Source organism: Hypomesus transpacificus, chromosome 11 (genome assembly GCF_021917145.1).
Source record: "Hypomesus transpacificus isolate Combined female chromosome 11, fHypTra1, whole genome shotgun sequence".
NCBI classification, from domain to species: Eukaryota; Metazoa; Chordata; class Actinopteri; order Osmeriformes; family Osmeridae; genus Hypomesus; species Hypomesus transpacificus.
The window spans coordinates 16,379,811-16,399,280 of record NC_061070.1 but is presented as its reverse complement, the minus strand read 5'-3'; the positions used below and the strand labels follow the sequence as shown (position 1 = coordinate 16,399,280).

General features: G+C 51.9%; 1 protein-coding gene across 1 annotated transcript in view; it reads right to left on the bottom strand.

The window, feature by feature from the left end:
• Positions 1–19,470, bottom strand: part of srbd1 (S1 RNA binding domain 1) — a 28,271-nt gene that overhangs the window by 6,739 nt on the left and 2,062 nt on the right. Inside the window, exons 2-6 of the mRNA XM_047029455.1 lie at positions 18,137–18,241; positions 14,540–14,622; positions 4,616–4,722; positions 3,138–3,311; positions 2,859–3,002 (exon numbers count right to left, since the gene is read on the bottom strand). Of these exons, the coding sequence (XP_046885411.1) occupies positions 2,859–3,002; positions 3,138–3,311; positions 4,616–4,722; positions 14,540–14,622; positions 18,137–18,241 (613 nt within the window). The remainder of the gene's footprint in view (positions 1–2,858; positions 3,003–3,137; positions 3,312–4,615; positions 4,723–14,539; positions 14,623–18,136; positions 18,242–19,470) is intronic.

Sequence of the window (19,470 nt, the reverse complement as noted above, 5' to 3'; positions counted from 1 at the left end):
TGTATGTGTGTGGGAGGGTATCAAGTGTTCATTCTAACAGGATCCTCTGTTCCCCAGCTGACACATCAGCCCTGATGCAGACATATCACCATTCACTTCACCACCTAAACCAAATCTCTCTCTCTCACACACACACACACACACACACACACACACACACACACACACACACACACACACACACACACACACACACACACATCAGATGTAGCATTGATCTGGCCCTGGCATCCCTGCTCTCCTCTTCACTACTCCTCTACCCTTCACATGAAGATCCAGGACTCAGAGAGAGGGAGAGAGGAGAGAGAGTGTGTCTATGAGCATCGTTTAAATGGGTTACAGATTGTTGAGAATCTCTCAAGCTTGTCCGTGTCATTATAAAGTCATCGGCCAGACCCCCCCCCCCCCCCCCCCTCTTGGAGCACTTCTCCATGATTTAGTTGGAATTCCTTCAGTGAATCAAACTTTGAAAAATGATGGCGAAGATCCCTGGATCTGAACCCATCATTGTGGGGTCGTTAGCATGACTTGTAACCATGACTGCAGGGTCGTAACCATGACAGCACAGTTGTAACCATAACGGTTGTAACCACGACTACAGGGCTTTAACAATGACTGTTTTAACCATGACTTTTGTAACTGGGACTGCTGTAACCATGACGGCCTTTAAGCAGGGCACCCGTAAGAGTAGCAGCAACATTCAGTAACCATCCCAGAGCAGTAATAACACACACCCACGCATGCACACACGCATGCACACACGCATGCACACACGCATGCACACGTACACACACCCCTGGCAGAGGGAGAGAGGGTGTTCTGCCTGGTTTGGTAGGAAACGAGGCGGAACAGAGAGAAAGGAAAACAAATAGACCAGGGAGAAGGAGAGTGGATGTTGGTGTGAGAGAGAGAGAGAGAGGTAGTGTGTGTGTGAGAGAGAGAGGTAGTGTGTGTGTGAGAGAGAGAGGTAGTGTGTGTGTGAGAGAGAGAGGTAGTGTGTGTGAGAGAGAGAGGTAGTGTGTGGGAGAGAGAGGTAGTGTGTGTGAGAGAGAGAGAGAGAGGTAGTGTGTGTGTGAGAGAGAGGTAGTGTGTGTGTGTGAGAGAGAGGTAGTGTGTGTGTGAGAGAGAGAGGTAGTGTGTGTGTGAGAGAGAGAGGTAGTGTGTGTGAGAGAGAGAGGTAGTGTGTGGGAGAGAGAGGTAGTGTGTGTGAGAGAGAGAGAGGTAGTGTGTGTGTGAGAGAGAGAGGTAGTGTGTGTGTGAGAGAGAGAGAGAGGTAGTGTGTGTGTGAGAGAGAGAGGTAGTGTGTGTGTGAGAGAGAGAGGTAGTGTGTGTGAGAGAGAGAGGTAGTGTGTGGGAGAGAGAGGTAGTGTGTGTGAGAGAGAGAGAGGTAGTGTGTGGGAGAGAGAGAGGTAGTGTGTGTGGGAGAGAGAGGTAGTGTGTGTGGGAGAGAGAGGTAGTGTGTGTGAGAGAGAGAGAGAGAGGTAGTGTGTGTGTGAGAGAGAGGTAGTGTGTGTGAGAGAGAGAGGTAGTGTGTGTGGGAGAGAGAGAGGTAGTGTGTGGGAGAGAGAGAGGTGGTGTGTGGGAGAGAGAGGTAGTGTGTGTGAGAGAGAGAGGTAGTGTGTGTGGGAGAGAGAGAGGTAGTGTGTGTGTGAGAGAGAGAGGTAGTGTGTGGGAGAGAGAGGTAGTGTGTGTGAGAGAGAGAGAGGTAGTGTGTGTGTGAGAGAGAGAGGTAGTGTGTGTGTGAGAGAGAGAGGTAGTGTGTGTGTGTGAGAGAGAGGTAGTGTGTGTGCGAGAGAGAGGTAGTGTGTGGGAGAGAGAGGTAGTGTGTGTGAGAGAGAGGTAGTGTGTGGGAGAGAGAGAGGTAGTGTGTGGGAGAGAGAGAGGTAGTGTGTGTGGGAGAGAGAGGTAGTGTGTGTGGGAGAGAGAGGTAGTGTGTGTGAGAGAGAGAGAGAGAGAGAGAGAGGTAGTGTGTGTGTGAGAGAGAGGTAGTGTGTGTGAGAGAGAGAGGTAGTGTGTGTGGGAGAGAGAGAGGTAGTGTGTGGGAGAGAGAGAGGTGGTGTGTGGGAGAGAGAGGTAGTGTGTGTGAGAGAGAGAGGTAGTGTGTGTGGGAGAGAGAGAGGTAGTGTGTGTGTGAGAGAGAGGTGGTGTGTGGGAGAGAGAGAGGTAGTGTGTGGGAGAGAGAGAGGTAGTGTGTGGGAGAGAGAGAGGTGGTGTTTGGGAGAGGAGAAGAAAGAAACAGAGGAGAGGAAAGATGGACAGAGGGAGAGAAAGAGAGAGGAGCCTGCTTGGTTTCCCTGTGTGAGTATGACATGGTGATTATTTGCCCTCCCCTAGTTTTAAGAGGCATTATCAAACCTCTGACCTCCCCTGGCTGGCGCGCACACACACACACACACTAGTTCACTGTGTTCTCTCTCGACACACATCCATATTCAAGGGAGCAGAGAAAGGCACATCAGCATGCAGACTCTGATGCTTGCAGCCACTAGTGTCAGACTGATGTCGTCCAAACACACTAGAGTGACTGCAGCTGCAGGGGCACACGTGCACACGCACACACGCACACACGCACACACGCACACACAGCCCAGGGCAGATGTTCAATGTGCTTTTGATATCAGCGCCAGCAGAGCTTACAATCACTCGTCACACAGAGAGACACACGCCGCCCCTGACACTACAGGACCAGATGCTGCCATGTGCCCACCAACACACACACACACACACACCAACATCCTATCAAATCCTAAAATGAATCACAATTGCTGCCAGTACCAGTTCAGGCAGGCGTGAGGCAGAGGGTGGCAGTGTGTGTGTGTGTGTGTGTGAGTGTGTGTGCGTGTGTGTGTGGAGCCCACCTGGTGGCGATGCTGTAGGACTCTGGGTGGATGCAGGTCTGGTCCAGGGGGTTGGGCTGGGCGCTGGCAGAACTCTTGGTCCTCTTGCCCGCCTTCTTGCTGGGCTCCTCTGGGGCGGCTGTTGCCCCTTCCTGGGTCTCCCTGCTGGGGACACGACAGCAGACCGCTCAGAGGAGCTGCTCTGCTCGCTTCAATGTCTGCTAAAACATGCTTGCATCTGTGTGTGTGTGTGTGTACCTGTGTGTTTGCGCTTACATCTGTGAGTGTGTGTGTGTGTACCTGTGTGTGTGCAGGTTGTGAGGGTTGATCCTGATGAAGCCTGCACACTGCTGGTAGCTCTTGGGCCCCACACCCTTCACCAGCCTAAGCTGCTCTCTATTCTGGAAGGGTCCGCTCCTCTCCCTCCACTCCACGATGTTCCTGGCCTGGCCTGCGTTCAGGCCCGACACATGTCTGGACAGGGGGGGAGGGGGGAAAGAGAGAGAGGGGGGGGGGGGGATTAAAGGCTGTACTGAAGTCATAAGCTCATTATACTAAGGATAAGCAGCGCAAACTTTACAGATGTCGACTTTCCATTTGACGTCTGCATTCAGGGAAATATTTACAAAGCACGGCTACTGGAGCAGGACTCCTGCCTGCGATGAGTCTGACCTTTACACACACACACACACACACACACACACACACACACACACACACACACGCAGGGAGACAGAAAGACAGACAGACAGACAGGTAGAGAAGGCACATGGACAGACTGATATCAAACGAAGGCACAAGTAAAGAAGGCACATAGACAGGCCGAGAAAGATGGAGAAAGAGATGGAGAAAGACAGGCAAGCAGGCAGACAGACAGACAGACAGACTTGTTAGGCTAGTGACATACAGGCAGCAGGTCCCAGCTCCAGTCCCCTCTAACACGGCTATATAAACACAACATGTCATCACCCCTGAATACAAGCAGAGGACTAATGTTGGAGTCATGAACACGTACGTGTGTATGTATGTGTGTCTGGAGCCCATGAATGGAAAAAGCTCATTTAGAGAGCAGACAGGTAAACAGATGACTTGATCTGGCCTGCCGGCCCTGCCTGCTGCCGGCCCTGTCTGTTGCCAACCCTGGCCTCTCACTCCCAGAGAAGGTGTAATGATGTGACACTGTGTGTGTATGTGTGTGTGCCCTGTCTGTGTGTGCCAAACAAACTGTGTGTGTGTGTGTTTGGTGTGCATACATACATGTGTGCTAAAGTGCATGTTAGAGTGTGTGTGTTTACACGACAGATAGTGTGTGTGTGTGTGTGTGAGAATGGGAAAGACATAGTTAATGTTTGTGTTACTGTAGAGACAGGAAGGGGTCAGGTAGAGAGTGAAGTATGTCAGTCATAGCACCTTTAAGCACCATTTTTGTTTTTGTGTTGTTTTAGGAGCAGCGGCGTATAAAACAAACGTGTCGTAACTCTCCCAAAACTTTTACACTTACTGACTAGGGGAGCGGAGCAGCCAGCCCTGGGAGTGTGTGTGTGAGAGACTGCGTGTGTGTGTGTGTGTGTGTGTATGTATGTCTGTCAACCTTTCGTTGATCCCCTCTGTACAGCCTGCTGGTCCCAGCACAGACTAAGAGCAAGTTGTTAGACTAAACAGCGTGCTGGTGAGCTGGGGAGTTTGTGTGTGTGTGCGTGTGTGTGCGTGTGTGTGTGTGAAGCGTTGCCATGTTGTGACGGCTGGGGGAAAGTATTCGCGGGCGCTGGGAACCCTACCTCATCAGCGTCTCTGAGCAGATGTTGACGTCCACTCCCACGAAGCTCACACACTCCTGCACCACGCCGTCAAGCGCTGCCTTCAGAGCCCCTGCCGACACGTCGTGCTGGGGGGGGGCACACGGGGGGGGGGGGGGGGGGGGGGGGCACACGGAGGGGGGGGGGCACACGGAGGGGGCACACGGAGGGAGGGGGGGGGCGTTATGGACGGGTGGGGCTCATCACACCTACACCCCCCCCTCCCCCCACACCCATCTCCCTCCCCCCACTCGCTCCAGCTAAACCAGACTCCTGTATTCAAGAGTGTTGGTTCCAACCCTACCACACACACACACACACCTCTCCCCCCCAGCACAGCCAGCAGTATTGAGTTGCATAGGGGGACATAGAGGGGGGGGAGAGCAGGTCAGAGAGAGAGAGGAGGAGGAGAGACAGCAGGTCTCAGAGAGAGAGAGAGAGAGAGCAAGAGAGAGCGAGAGAGAGAGAGAGAGGAGGAGAGAGAGCAGGTCAGAGAGAGAGAGAGGGAGTCCGGAGCAGGAGTGATGAGTGGCAGGTTGAGGAGTGCAGGGAGAAGGAGAGTGACTGGGAGCGTGTTTAGCTTGGACGGGCGTCAGCACCACTTCAAAGCTCTCTCCAACAGACCTTCTAGATTAACACAGCACAGTAGATAAAGCTAATCCAGATGAACTTTTCACACTTCGCCAAGTTAGAATAAAACAAGGAATTTCTACAGCGCACAAGAAAAAGAATCCCCACCCCACCCCCTCAACAACACAACAGGGTGTTTGAGGAAATTAGGGAAAGACAGACTGGCCTATACAGTTACAATCTAGCAAGCTGTGGGACTGTTCCTGGGGCAGCGATTTGGGTTTTGAGTATTGACAGAGCAGGTGACAGGACACACACACACTCTCCTCTATAGCCTGAGGACCCAGAGTTGGCCCTGGTCTCACCTGTTGTGAATGAGTCCAGACAGGCCTAGTATATCCCAGCCCCCCTACGGCTCAGTGATGGAGCCCACAGGAGTACTGAGGTCTGGGTCAGGGGGAGCAGGAAAGGCCCAGGCTCTGATTTAAGGCCCTGCAGCCATGCAGCAAGGGTTAGCAGTACACTGATACCTCCAACAGCTGGCCTCGGATTAGCTACTGCTCTCAGCTTCAGGTACAATACAGTCCATGAGTGTGTGTGTGCACCTAAAAGGGTGTGTGAGAACAGCGAAACAGGGAACCAAGGTAAAAGAAAGAAACATTCAAACACCTAAAGAACCAAAACATCCAGTGAGAAACCGTTGAAAAATACCAGTTGAGCAAAAAAAATTCTCTCATGGAAAACACCAGGGGTGAGTGTGTGTGTGCGCAGTGGGGGGGAGGGGGGGGGAGGTATCAAAGAGCTGCACCCTGGCTGAGTGTCTGCGGTGAGTTTGATGGAGGGGGGGGGAAGAGGGGGTTCTCGGGTTACATAATAACACACCTCGATCAGAGGGGCTGGGCTGTGACCTCCGAGTCACACACTCACCTGTCAGCACTCTGACTCAGTGCCACAGGAAGAGAAGGAGGGAAGGAGGGGAAGACCGAAGGAGAACAGAGAGAGATGAAGGGATGGAGGGAGATGCAGAGAGAGAGAGAGAGAGAGAGAGAGAGAGAGAGAGAGAGAGAGAGAGAGAGAGAGAGAGAGAGAGAGAGAGAGGATGAGATGGAAGTGAGAGTAGCGCAAGGGTTGAGAGATACTTGTATCTGTATAGAGTGATATGAGAAGAGCAGGCGGAGGGCTTTGGAAAAGGAGAAGCAGACATGGGGGAGGAAGACGGGGGAACATGTGAGGAAGAAAGTGAGCTGATACAAAAAAGAAAAAAAAGATGTGTTTGTGCATGCGTGTGTGCTTCAGTGGGGTGACAAAGCACAGGATCAGGTGGTCTGAAAAATGTCCCTGTAGGTGAAAGGCCTCATTTCTGGGGCCGTGGGGCTGAAACGGCTGGCCGTCTGGCCCGGTTTGTCCAGTAACTCGATCGAGCCCTGAACAAACACAGCCTTGTAAACCGATAACAACATGTTAGCAAACGGCCCATCTCTGTGTCAGCAATAACAAGTGTTGCAGACGGCTCACCGGCAAGAGAGGAGAAGGGGGGGTGAAACAGAAGAGGGGAGAGAGGGGGCAGGGGGAGAGGAGGAGGGAGGGAAGGAGGAAGGGAAGAAAGGGGAGAAGGGAAGAGATGGAGGAGAGGGGAGAGGAGGAGGGAGGGAGGGGAGAGAGGGAGGGGGGGGGGGGAAGAGATGCAGGAGAGGGGAAGAGACATAAGGAGAGGACGGAGGGAGGGGGAGAACGTGGAGAGGAACGGCGAGAAGATGAAGAGTCTTTTGGAGAAGGCTTCAGAGCGATGTGGCAGGTGTCGACTGGAGACAAGCCAGATGAAAGAAAAAGCAAGCGAGAGATTAAAGGTGGACAGGGGAAAAACGGGGCAAATGAGAGAGAGAGAGAGCTGAAATGAAAGACTGGAAACTGTGGGGGAGATGACAGAAAGAGTAGGAGAGCACGGAGGGGAGAGAATACAGGAAAAGAAGGGTAAGTCAACAAGAAGGAGGAGGAGGAGGGGATCCTGCTGGTTTGACCGACAGCATGATTGACAGGTGCCTGAGGACTGAAGGATGACAGACTAGCCCCCTGCCTGTGAGGCCAGCGTGAGGACAGTGACCAGGAAACATGTGTGACCACTGTAGTGAAGGAGCCATGTTTATGTAAGGCTGTGGTGGCAGAGATGACACACACTCACACTGTCACACTGCTTCTCTGGCTGCTGGGATCACACCACTCACTGTTTGTCTTCTGCCGTGAAGGCGTCCAAAACATTTTGGACATTTAACGGACTTTGACCTGTCATGCCAATCCTGATAAATGTTCGAACGGCCCCTTTAAAAAGCAACGCCACATCAGCTCCCGTTGATAGAGAGACAAAGATTTAGTCAAGGTGACAACTTCCATCTGTTCATGCCGACTATTGCGGCACACTGCCCCTACTGGAACCAAGTGTGAACTACAGAATTGGAGAAATCCATAAATGCCACAGACATTTTTGTTGAAGGTAAAAATACATTGTGTGTGGGGTAAAGACAGAGAGAGAGAGAGACAGAGAGAAATACAGAAAGAAAGACAGAAAGAAAGAGAAAGAGATTAATGACCGTCTGGTTTCTGGTATGGAGGAGAAAATGCTGTGAGCAGGACAGACAGGGGAAACACCTGTAATGTCACACCGGAGAAGTGACGGCTTTCACACGAGAACAGAGCAGAAGAGAGCAGCTTCTCACGTTCCCTGTGTAACCTCACCCGGGGCCAGCCCTTGTGAGCCTGTGTGTGCCAGCTTGTGTGAGGGAGCCGCTGCGCAGGTGACACAGACACTCAAGACAGCACACAACGTCCCATTGTCTGCACTGAGGAAGTGTCGCTAGCTTTTGAATAAACCTCCACAGAATTTGGACTGGAAGTTCGTTTTTGCAAATTCAAAGCAAATCTCTGTATTAATTTGAACACATGCCTGGCTCTTCCACCAGCCGTCTACAGCAGGATTCATGGCCAGCCTGGCCGGACTGGGCCCTGACCATGGGTGTGTGTGTCCAAGTGAACTTTCAGATCCTGTGAGAGAACAGGGAACACGGTCAGACATTTTTCTGCCTGTGCCCTGTACTCGGATTGTTTTTATTCTTACCGAGCTACGTGTCTGAAATTAAGTTAAAAAATTGACATTGAAACTAGGACACACATGCACAGCCTGGATTACACTGGGGTGTCGACAGACACAGACACACACCTTTGAACGGTGGTTGTCCCTCTTGTCAGGTTCAAACAGGGTGCAACACCACCTCTTCATTAGGGCTCCATCAATCACAAGAGCCGGGATCTATTTTTAACACTGGTCCAGGGGCGCTGGGGGAGTGGTTTACAGGCGAGGAGGACGCCCCTGAGGAGTGTTATCGCTCGCTGGTCCGGTGAAGGGGCCGTGAAGGCCAGGAGACGGGGGAGGGAGAGAACCGTAAAAAGCTGCCGTCCCAACGCAAGCTTTCCTGCTTGGAGTCCAGAGGCCGTGGAAGGGAGGAGGAGAGGAGAGAGGGATAGGTGGAGAGACCCACCCAAACAGCTGCAGCTCTGACTCAGAACACTGCTCTGTGTATGTGTGTGTGTGTATCCACCAGCACTATGTGTGGTTATGAGCTCACATGGCTAGGGTGTTTGTGTTCCAGAACTGGGTCGGAGGGAAGCAAAGTAACAGAGGTTCTGCTCTATAAAGTACACACACACAGAGAAATGGGTGGGTGGATGGGTGTGTATTTGTAGTGGCAGATATGTGAGAGTGGGTAGCAGAAGTGAAAACGTACGCGTGTGTGTGTGTGTGAGGGCGTCTTGGTCAGTGAGCTGTGGAGGGGCCAGGCGTTCGTCTGTCAGCACAGAGAGAGGGAGAGAGAGAGACAGGGAGAGAGAGAGGGAAACAGAGAGGGAGAGAGAGAGACCAAGAGAGACAAAGAGAGACTGAGAGAGAGAGTGAGAGAGAGAGGCGTTTGGTGTTTTCCGCTCACTTGGATGTGTCATGGAGAGAGCCTGTGGAGCGTATCTCCACCCCTCCTCCCACCTCCCTCAACCTGTTTCCCCCCTCATCCTCTCATCACACTCCTGTCCAGCACTTACAATGAATCCGATGTGTTAGAACAGCCTTATCTATCATTGAATAAACACAATGATATTGCATGCGGTGTGTTCTACCGGTGTGTCATTGCTTGTGCACATGCTTTGGACACATGCACAACCACACACTGGGAATCAAATACACATACACACACACACACACACACACTCCAAACCTTAATGTCTTAATGTATTACACATTCCCACCCCCCTCAGGACTGGCCCCTCAGGGGTGAGGGTGGAGCTTGGCTTGGACAGGCCCCTGCCTTCCTCAGGTGTGAGGGTGGTGCTTGGCTTGGACAGGCCCCTGCCTTCCTCAGGTGTGAGGGTGGTGCTTGGCTTGGACAGGCCCCTGCCTTCCTCAGGTGTGAGGGTGGTGCTTGGCTTGGACAGGCCCCTGCCTTCCTCAGGGGTGAGGGTGGTGCTTGGACAGGCCCCTGCCTTCCTCAGGGGTGAGGGTGGTGCTTGGACAGGCCCCTGCCTTCATCAGAGTCACATAGAGACAGTGACACAGAGAGAGATGACAGAGAGACAGTGACACAGAGGGAGATGACATATAGACAGTGACACAGAGAGAGAAGACAGACACAGTGACACAGAGATGACAGAGACAGCGACACAGAGAGAGATGACAGAGAGACAGTGACACAGAGGGAGATGACATATAGACAGTGACACAGAGAGAGAAGACAGACACAGTGACACAGAGATGACAGAGACAGCGACACAGAGAGAGATGACAGAGACAGTGACACAGAGAGAGAGAGAGATGACAGAGAGACAGTGACACAGAGGGAGAGAAGACAGAGACAGTGACACAGAGAGAGATGACATAGACACAGTGACACAGAGAGAGATGACATAGAGACAGTGACACAGAGAGATGACATAGAGACAAGGAAACAAAGTGAGTGAGAAAGCAACAAACGGGGGGGGAGAAAGACAAGAAAAATGAGAGAGAGATCCACAGTTGGTCAAGTGTGTGTACGTGCATGGAGGTTGGGGGTAAACGACAAACAGTCGTCTCGGGAACGGGGGCCTATCGATATGCTGAGTGACGTGGAGCCGTAATGGCGGCCGCCTTGCCCCCTGACTGACAAGCTTTGGCCTCCCCAGCCACTCACAACCTTGACAACAGGAAGAGGGGCTGGAGCCAGTATGGCGCTCGCGTTACCCAGGTGCCCTGGGGCGGGAGGAGGGGAGCTGGGAGCAGCACGTACACCAAAGGGCTGGGTGTTTGACTGACAGCCTGTGATCACCGTGTGAACTTTCCTCTCCTGCGAGCCTACAGGTAAAGGTGTTGCAGAGGAAATTGCTGTGTGTGTGTGTGCGCGTGTGTTTGTCTCAGGGCTGGTCGTAAATCAGGAGCCGCAGTTGATGAGACAGAGCCAAGAGATGGTTATGCATTATTGGAGCATTGTTTGATGAACAGCTAATGGCTGACTCAGATGCCAGATGCCTCTGGGAGGGTAAATATCCTCCCTTCTCTCTCTCTCCTGTTGCACTTCCTCTGAGCAGACCCAGCACCCCTGGGACACACACACACACACTTTCTCTCACCAACACCAACAAACGCCATCTACTCTAACGGAACCAGAAATGACAGAATCATAAGAACACCGTGTTGCAGCAGAAATGTCAACACATGTACGGGAGAACTTATAGTGCGCACGGGAAGAAAAAAAAAAAGAGATGTCAAACTGAACACGTTGCCTATATTTGGCAAGCCACGACAAGTTCCCATCAGCTAGCCAATGCTTGGTTTCCGTATTGCGAGATTCAGGTAACCGGGGGCACTAAACCCGCCCTGCCAACGCGAGGAGGGTTCTCATAGGCCGAGGCTGGCTGTACGAGAGGAAACAGCACAGACTAATTGGGTTACAGATGAAGCTTGGCTGCACGCTGCTGCAGAGCCACACGGCTCCACAGAGCCAAGCAGACGCTTTTTTCCCACGCGTAGACGCACCTCCGAGGCAAGAGCCATCCATCACTGTCACCCCCCTCCTCCGTCACCACCCTCCTCCGTCACCACCCTCCAGCCCTCCCCTCCTCCTTCCGTCTTCCTGTCCGCCCTGCAGGCACCAGCGCTCACGTCCCGGCCCCAAGCCCGGCAGCCAATCAGAGCGCCTGGAAATCTACCCTCGTAAAGGCGGGACTCGTGGGTGCCCGGGGTCAACGGTGGTGACATCACAGTTGCAAGCGCGGCCTGCAGGGAAGGCCTGGAGGCCGTTCTCACCTGTCCTGACAGAAAACACTCTCACCCTCCAAAAGGTGACTTTCCCTGGATAAGGTCGTTGGGACTGGGGGCATAGAGTGGGAGAGGAGGAGGCTGAGGAAAGAGAGAGGGAGAGAGGACGGGGTGGGGGGGGGGGGGGTGCGGGGAGAGAGAGGTGAGGAGAGGGGGAGAGAGGTGAGGAGTGACAGGTCTTTAATATCCGGCAGTGTGCAAGTGTGTTTTCGCACACAGCCGAGGTAAAATACTGCCCTGGGGACCCTTCTACACACACACACACACACACACAGACATACACACACGTCGAAAAAGCCACACCATCCAACCTCTTACTGACAGGTAAAAGTGAGATGAGTAGAGAAAGACCATTAAAAGCCATTCGTTCCAGCATGAATGCGAGAGCCGTTTCCATGGAACACACCGGATTATGAAACCTTTTAAAGCTAGGAGAAAACAAGACGGCGTACAGTACAGCCTTTCTCTTGTCAACCCGGCTCGTCTAATAGTGGCCTTGGAAAAACTGAAACTGTGGAAAAGACCTCTCCGACAAGCTCCTCCAGCTCCGCTCTGCACCGCCGCAGAGCAGTGCAGAGTGTTTGGAGTCAAAACAGGGTTTCCAGCTGACTCCCAGGACTACAGTTAACTCCAATCAGCTTTTATTGGCCTCCTCTTTCTCACCCGTCCTCTCATTTCCTCGCCTTCCTTGGCCTTGTCAGTCAGACGGCCAGGCAGAGGGGTGCTAGCAGGCTACGTGGCTAACTCCTGTTACAGCCAGCCGTGGTGTGTGTGTGTGTGTGTGTGTGTGGACACGTTGTGTTTAAATGCCAGCTAAAGTAGCCAACTAGGCTAGAGCGCTACATGCTAGCTCAGGCCAGGGTCTAGGGCTGTGGGCGGAGTTAGCCTGTCTTGCAAGCCCTAGTATACTGTTCGTAAAAAATGCATTGGTAGGGCTGTAGAAAACCCTGGCTGTAAGTGTGTGAGTGCAGGCCAGTGTGTGTGTGTGTGTGTGTGTGTGTGTTCTCTCTCTGCAGCAGTCCAAACGGGCCCACGTCACTCATCACGTCTCTGCCCAGCGGCCCGTCTCAGATTGCGCTCCCCCTCTCAGATCATGTGACAGGGTAAATAAACGGGCCGGCGCTGACAGACGCGAGGGGGGACGTCACCGTGACCTGCACAGCGTGGGTGTCGGGGGGGGGGGGGGGGGGGCAGGGGATGGGGGACAACAGGGGGAGTGAAGAAACGGGGGGAGAAGGGAGGTGGTGGTATTCACATGAATCCTATCTCCTCTCTAACTCCTAACCGCTCCTCAAAAACCTTGTCTTTCTCATCCTGGATCTCTCCTGTCCTCCCTGCCATCCCCTCTCTCCCCCCACCTCCCTCCATCACGGGGAGGCAGCAGGGAGGGGAGAGGGACCAAGAGAGAGGGTGAGGCAGTAGGGAGGGGAGAGAGACAGAGAGAGGGTGAGGCAGTAGGGAGGGGAGAGGGACCGAGAGAGAGGGTGAGGCTGCAGGGAGGGGAGAGGGACAGAAGGAGAGGGTGAGGCAGCAGGGAGGGGACAGGGACAGAGAGAGGGTGAGGCACTAGGGAGGGGGACCGAGAGAGAGGGTGAGGCTGCAGGGAGGGGAGAGGGACAGAGAGAGAGGGTGAGGCAGCAGGGAGGGAAGACGGACAGAGAGAGAGGGTGAGGCAGTAGGGAGGGGAGAGGGACAGAGAGAGGGTGAGGAAGTAGGGAGGGGAGAGGGACAGAGAAAGGGTGAGGCACTAGGGAGGGGAGAGGGACAGAGAGAGGGTGAGGCAGTAGGGAGGGGAGAGGGACAGAGAGAGGGTGAGGCAGCAGGGAGGGGAGAGGGACAGAGAGAGGGTGAGGCAGTAGGGAGGGGACAGGGACAGAGAGAGGGTGAGGCACTAGGGAGGGGGACAGAGAGAGAGGGTGAGGCAGCAGGGAGGGAAGAGGGACAGAGAGAGGGTGAGGCAGCAGGGAGGGAAGAGGGACAGAGAGAGGGTGAGGCAGCAGGGAGGGAAGAGGGACAGAGAGAGGGTGAGGCAGCAGGGAGGGAAGAGGGACAGAGAGAGGGTGAGGCACTAGGGAGGGGATCGTCCTGTCAGGGATCATCCATCTCTCCGCTCGGCGGCGGCTCGATTAGGCCTGCTAGCATCACACCACAAAAGTGGCTGGTTCTCTTACAGCAAGGGCCCTACTCTCTCTCTCGCCCTCTCTCTCTCTCTCTCTCACTCATTATCTCTCTCTGTCTCTGTCTCTCTGTGTGTGTGTGTGTGTGTGTGTGCTGACAGACAAACAGCCCAGCCTCTCCACAGCTCACTGGTCGAGACGCACACGTCTTCACACCCACTTGCACATAACTGCGACTACAATTACACTACAGATCACTGTGTGTGCTCTCTCTCTGTCTCTCTGTCTCTCTCTCTCTGTCTCTCTCTCTCTGTCTCTCTCTCTCTGTCTCTCTCTCTCTCTCTCTGTCTCTCTCTGTCTCTCTCTGTCTCTCTCTGTCTCTCTCTCTCTCCAGGAGGCTCATCTCTGTAGAGCTCCTCATGTATAAATACATGCAGATTAGTGTGTAGAATACAGGCTGGCGGCTCCTCCACAGGCACCTGTTGTGATTGGGAGTTCCTGGGCGATACAAAACAATCCAACAATCTGTCCGCACCCTTTATTCCAAATAACGGATGTGTGTGTGTGAGTGTGTGTGTATTGTCGATCGCCTAGGGGATGGAGACATGGCATGTATGGATGCATGAGCACAGGGGCATGCATGCAAACACAGGCTCTCAAATGCAGCTTGTGCACACATGCATGTAGACAGACATTCACACGCTCTCAAGCGCAGCTCGTACACACACACACACACAGCAGTGTCCTCTATTCTGCGTCTACTCAGCTATTCTCACAAGTCTAACTGAAAGCAGATGCTTCTCAGAGCTCTAGGAGGAGAGGTTGATGCTACAGGCAGCACCCCCCCCCCCCCATAGACACACACACACACAGACGCTTGTCCAGTCCTACCTGGTAGGTTCCGATGCCTATGTGTTTGGGGTCGATCTTCACCAGCTCAGCCAGCGGGTCCTGAACCCGTCTCCCAATGGACACTAGACAAAACACACACACATGCTCTTTATCTATACAAACACATATACACAAATATATCACAAGCTTGAGTAAATACACACACGGTCTGACCTGAGACAAACAGTCAAGAAGCGAAACGTTAGAACTGTTGTCTACGATCTTGAAGAAAACAAACCAAACAAAAGCAGAGAGGCTGGGATGAGTCTCCAGAGAGGCAGCTCGTTGTTTATATCAACTTCCCGACTTGATTACATTGATCAAATATGCTAATCTATACATATTAGGAGCTGTCCCCTCCAGGCATAGAGACAGTACTAACTAACCAACCAACCCCCCACGCCCTCCCCCCAACACACACATACACACACACAAAACAATCATGTTAATAAATTCCACAGATGCCATCCAATCACAACTCATGCACCTGTCACCAAACCACACCTATCTGATACAAAACACCATCTGTGGAAAGGGCAACGGTACATCATCCAGTACTCAAACACACACTCTTAAAATACACACACACAGACATGAGTCAGCAAAAGATGGTGAATCTGCTCAATTTCAAGTTGGACTGAATGTGGCCAAATGTCTTTTCCATGAGAGTCTTGGCAGGAGTGAGTGACAAGAAGATAAATGATAAACACCAAACTAAACACATGACATCAGACCGCAGCCCTACAACAGATGAGGACCATTCTTAAACATAAACACCCCCGCCCCCACACACACACACACACAATCCCTCACTCGGGCAACTAATGGGTTAAGAGTGAAAAAACAACAACATTGAAAACTAATAAAACCCAAATTAAAGAGGAATAAAAGCAAATGACATGTTGTAAACCTTGTTTGCATACAGTACATGCCAACATACACACATGACAGCACCATGAAGCGGATGGAATATAGACTGACAGTTTGTTGAGTCTAGTCGACATTTGAAACACACTAGAGATATGCTAAAGACTGAGGTAAACTAGAGTAAATCAACACTTATATTTCCATCTTCGTTTTTCTCTCAGGAGTGTGTGAGGTAGAGCGTGTGCGAGAGTGTGTGTGTGAGACAGTGTGTGTGGAAGTGTGTGTGTGTGTGAGGGAGTGTGTGTGTAAGGAAGTGTGTGTGTGTCTGAGGGAGTGTGTGTGTAAGGAAATGTGTGTGTGTGTGTGTGTGTGGAAGTGTGTGTGTGTGGAAGTGTGGAAGTGTGTGTGTGTGGAGCATGTGTGAGGTACCGAGTGTGAAAAATAGAAGTTTGTCCTGGACAGTGTCAGGAAGACTAAAATACTCTGATTGGGACATCTGCCTTGAAACATGAGAAACGTCTTGACTGGCATGGCCGACTACCAGACCATGACAGTCTGTTTCAGTGTAGCTGTACGCTACATCAGGCCAGCTGCTACATCCAATCCCAGTCTTTCTACCAAGCCTAGCCTAGTTTAGCCTTTCAAACAGACCTAGCCTGGCCTAGCATTCATTTCAAACCTTGCATAACGTATCTTTCACAAACCTAATCTCCATAACACACCAATTCTACTTTTTACTCAACCTAGCCTAGTCATCCCAAAGCTAACTTATCCTTCGTCACAAACCTAACTTCCATTCCAAACCGAGCCTCCATGAGAAACCTCGCCTAGCCTAGCGTCTGGCCAAATCTAGTTTAGCCTTCATGCCAAACCTCAAAAGCCCTCTATGAATCTTTAGCTTGGCTCGTTAACTTTCATTAAGGGCTGAGGAGGGTTGAGAGAGAGCATCTACAGCTCTGCTTACAAACGACCCCGCTCTCACTGAGGAGAGGAGAGAAGTGCTTTTGTGTGCTCGGAGCGAGGCCGGCCCTGTAACTCCATCCCTGTCCAAATATTATCCCAGGCCGTCTCTGTTCCCGCTGCCATCCGAGGAGAGGTGCAGAGAGCGAGGCATTGATTCAGCACGCTGCCCTCGATGCTCCGCTCGCTCACCTCAACTGTGTTCGTTTGCAGCCGCATCGAGGAAACCAGCGCCCGCACCCCCACCCACCAACCACAGCATCATGCCCCCCCCCCCCCCCCCCCACACACACACACACACACACGATGCACATGCAGTACGTACATACACACAGAGACACACATGCAGTACATACGCACGCACACACAAAGACGCACACACACATACACACACACAGTACCTCCAGACATACACACAGGACCATGGTAGGTTACATCAGCCTTGGAGATGGACTCTCTGGTTGACCAGAAGTTGTTGTACCTATCTCCCAGCACCAGGGGTCGTTGGTGGTTCCTATAAGGCTGCATGAGGAAGACTTCCATGAGGAGAGGGCTCTAGCAACAACCCAACCAGGAACTCCTTGTTCAAGACCATCAGCACACACACACACACTCAAACATGCCTACACTCTTTCAGACACACACACACACATAAACAACTGCCTGTGTCCTTCCTATCCCACTGCATCAGAGATGTAATAAACGCTCCGGGTTTTCACACACATGCGAAATAAAACACTTCTTACGCCTTTCATTAAGTGGGGTAAATATGGCTCCCTGGGTCTACTGGAGGCCCTGACCAGAGGAAACTTTAGAATTAATCCCACGATTGATTTACTGCTTTTATAGAGGAAGTCTGGAATAATTCTCAAAATCCAGTTTGGGGAACCCTTTGATTTTTTTGTCCAAAAAGAATGTCTTTCTTTTTTTCTTTTCGTTTGTGTTTCTACTCAGTGTGTGTGTGTTTGTGATGGCAGTATAGTACATCGTAAGAGCTTGTGTGGTCCCAAGCATGAACACACACACACACACACACACTCTCTCTCTCTCTCTCTCTCTCTCCCTTGGGCACTTTGATTTCACAGCATCGTGATGAGTTCTACAGAACAGATCTGAGTTTGGAGGGGCGAAAGCAGTTTGTCAATAGCACATTCCTCTCTCTCTCTCTCTCTCTCTCTCTCTCTCTCTCTCTCTCTCTCTCTCTCTCTCTCTCTCTCTCTCTCTCTCTCACTCACTCACTCACTCACTCACTCACTCACTCACTCACTCACTCTCACTCACTCACTCTTTCTCGGAATGCCACCTCCAGCCTCTAACAGCCCAGCCTCTAACAGCCCAGACTCTAACTAAACAGCCTCTAACTAAACAGCCTCTAACTCCCCAGACTCTAACAGCCCCGACTCTAACCGCCCATCCTCTAACTCCCCATCCTCTAACTCCCCAGACTCTAACTCCCCAGACTCTAACTCCCCAGACTCTAACAGCCCAGACTCTAACCGCCCAGCCTCTAACAGTTCCGACTCTAACAGCCCCGACTCTAACAGCCCCGACTCTAACAGCCCCGACTCTAGAGGTGTCTGCAGTGGCTATTTGTGTCAGTGGTGGATAATCTCCTCCCACACAGACAAACACGCCACACACACACACCACACACTCACTCACCTACAGAGCACAGCCACACATAAATCTAAGTCAGGGTCATGATGCACCTGACTGTCTCATGCAAGGTCAGAAGGGTCAGAGGTCACGGCGAGGGTTTAGGGCTCTGACCTGCGCTCCTGAGGTTGGGGTCCAGGTCAGGCATCTCCTTCACGGCCTCGGCACTCACGCTGTAGATGGAGGCTCCCGCTTCGTTAGTGATGCTGGAGGGGAGAGAGAGAGAGACACAGACAGAGACACAGAAAGAGAGAGAGAGACACAGAGAGAGAGAGACACAGAGAGAGAGACACAGAGAGAGGCAGAGGGAGACAGACACAGAGAGAGAGAGAGAGAGACACAGAGAGAGAGAGACACAGAGAGAGACACAGAGAGAGAGAGACAGAGAGAGAGAGAAAGAGACACAGGGAGAGACACAGAGAGAGAGACACAGAGAGAGACACAGAGAGAGACACAGAGAGGGACACAGAGAGAGAGAGACAGAGATGTAAGCATCCCATTTTGCCCTCAATTCACCCAACCCTTCCAAGGCAGGGAGATGGATGCACTTTGCATTTAACTACTTCAGAAACCTGCAGCGAATGAACAGGAACTGAATGGCAGGGAGAGAACTGAAAGGGGAAAAAAAGCCATGTGATGTGACCGACAGAATAAAAGAGGGAAAATAAAAAGGTATAAAAGGTATAAAAATGTTAAGTGGAAGTAAGGAGCGAGAAAAACACAGTGTGTTTGTGTTTTCTACTCAGAGCCAGTCCCACTCACTGACTCCATTCAAAGCTGGAGTCTGATCTCTACTCATCCCAGACAACCACATTACCCACAATGCACCAATATCAACCAACTAATCAGTGGTCTCAGCTCAGGAACAAGCTGTCTTTTCTGCTTCAACACACACACACACACACAAACACAGACACAAACAGACGCACGCACACACGGCTATCACTCACAGCAGCAACATAATGCTTATGAATGTTCAGCTCATGCCAGGGAATTGGCCTTATTAGCTGGGATCTCCAGGTCAAAGGTCATGGCTGCCGTAGAAGTGTGAACATGTGTTCTTCTCCAGTCTAAAGCCCTACGTATATGTAATGTTACACTTGTATGTAAGCTCCACTGCTCAATATTACGACAATATACAGATTCTAAAAAGGATAATATCTGTTCAGTAGTACTCACAAACATCCTTAGTCAAGTATACCTCCTCAGAGTGAGGAGGAAAGGCCATGAGACCTAGAGGGTGAGGGAGACTCTCCTGTACGGAGCGCTGCAGTGGCCGACTCATGTGGCACTACTGCCATCTAGAGGACACAAGTATGTACTGCGTCCGTGTCCTGCACATAACAGCCCCACAACGGCAACTCTGTAGACACCTTGGACAGAGCTGGGCCAATTCTAGACTCACAGACTACTGCTTTGCTCCTTATCGTTTCAAAGTGAAACAATAC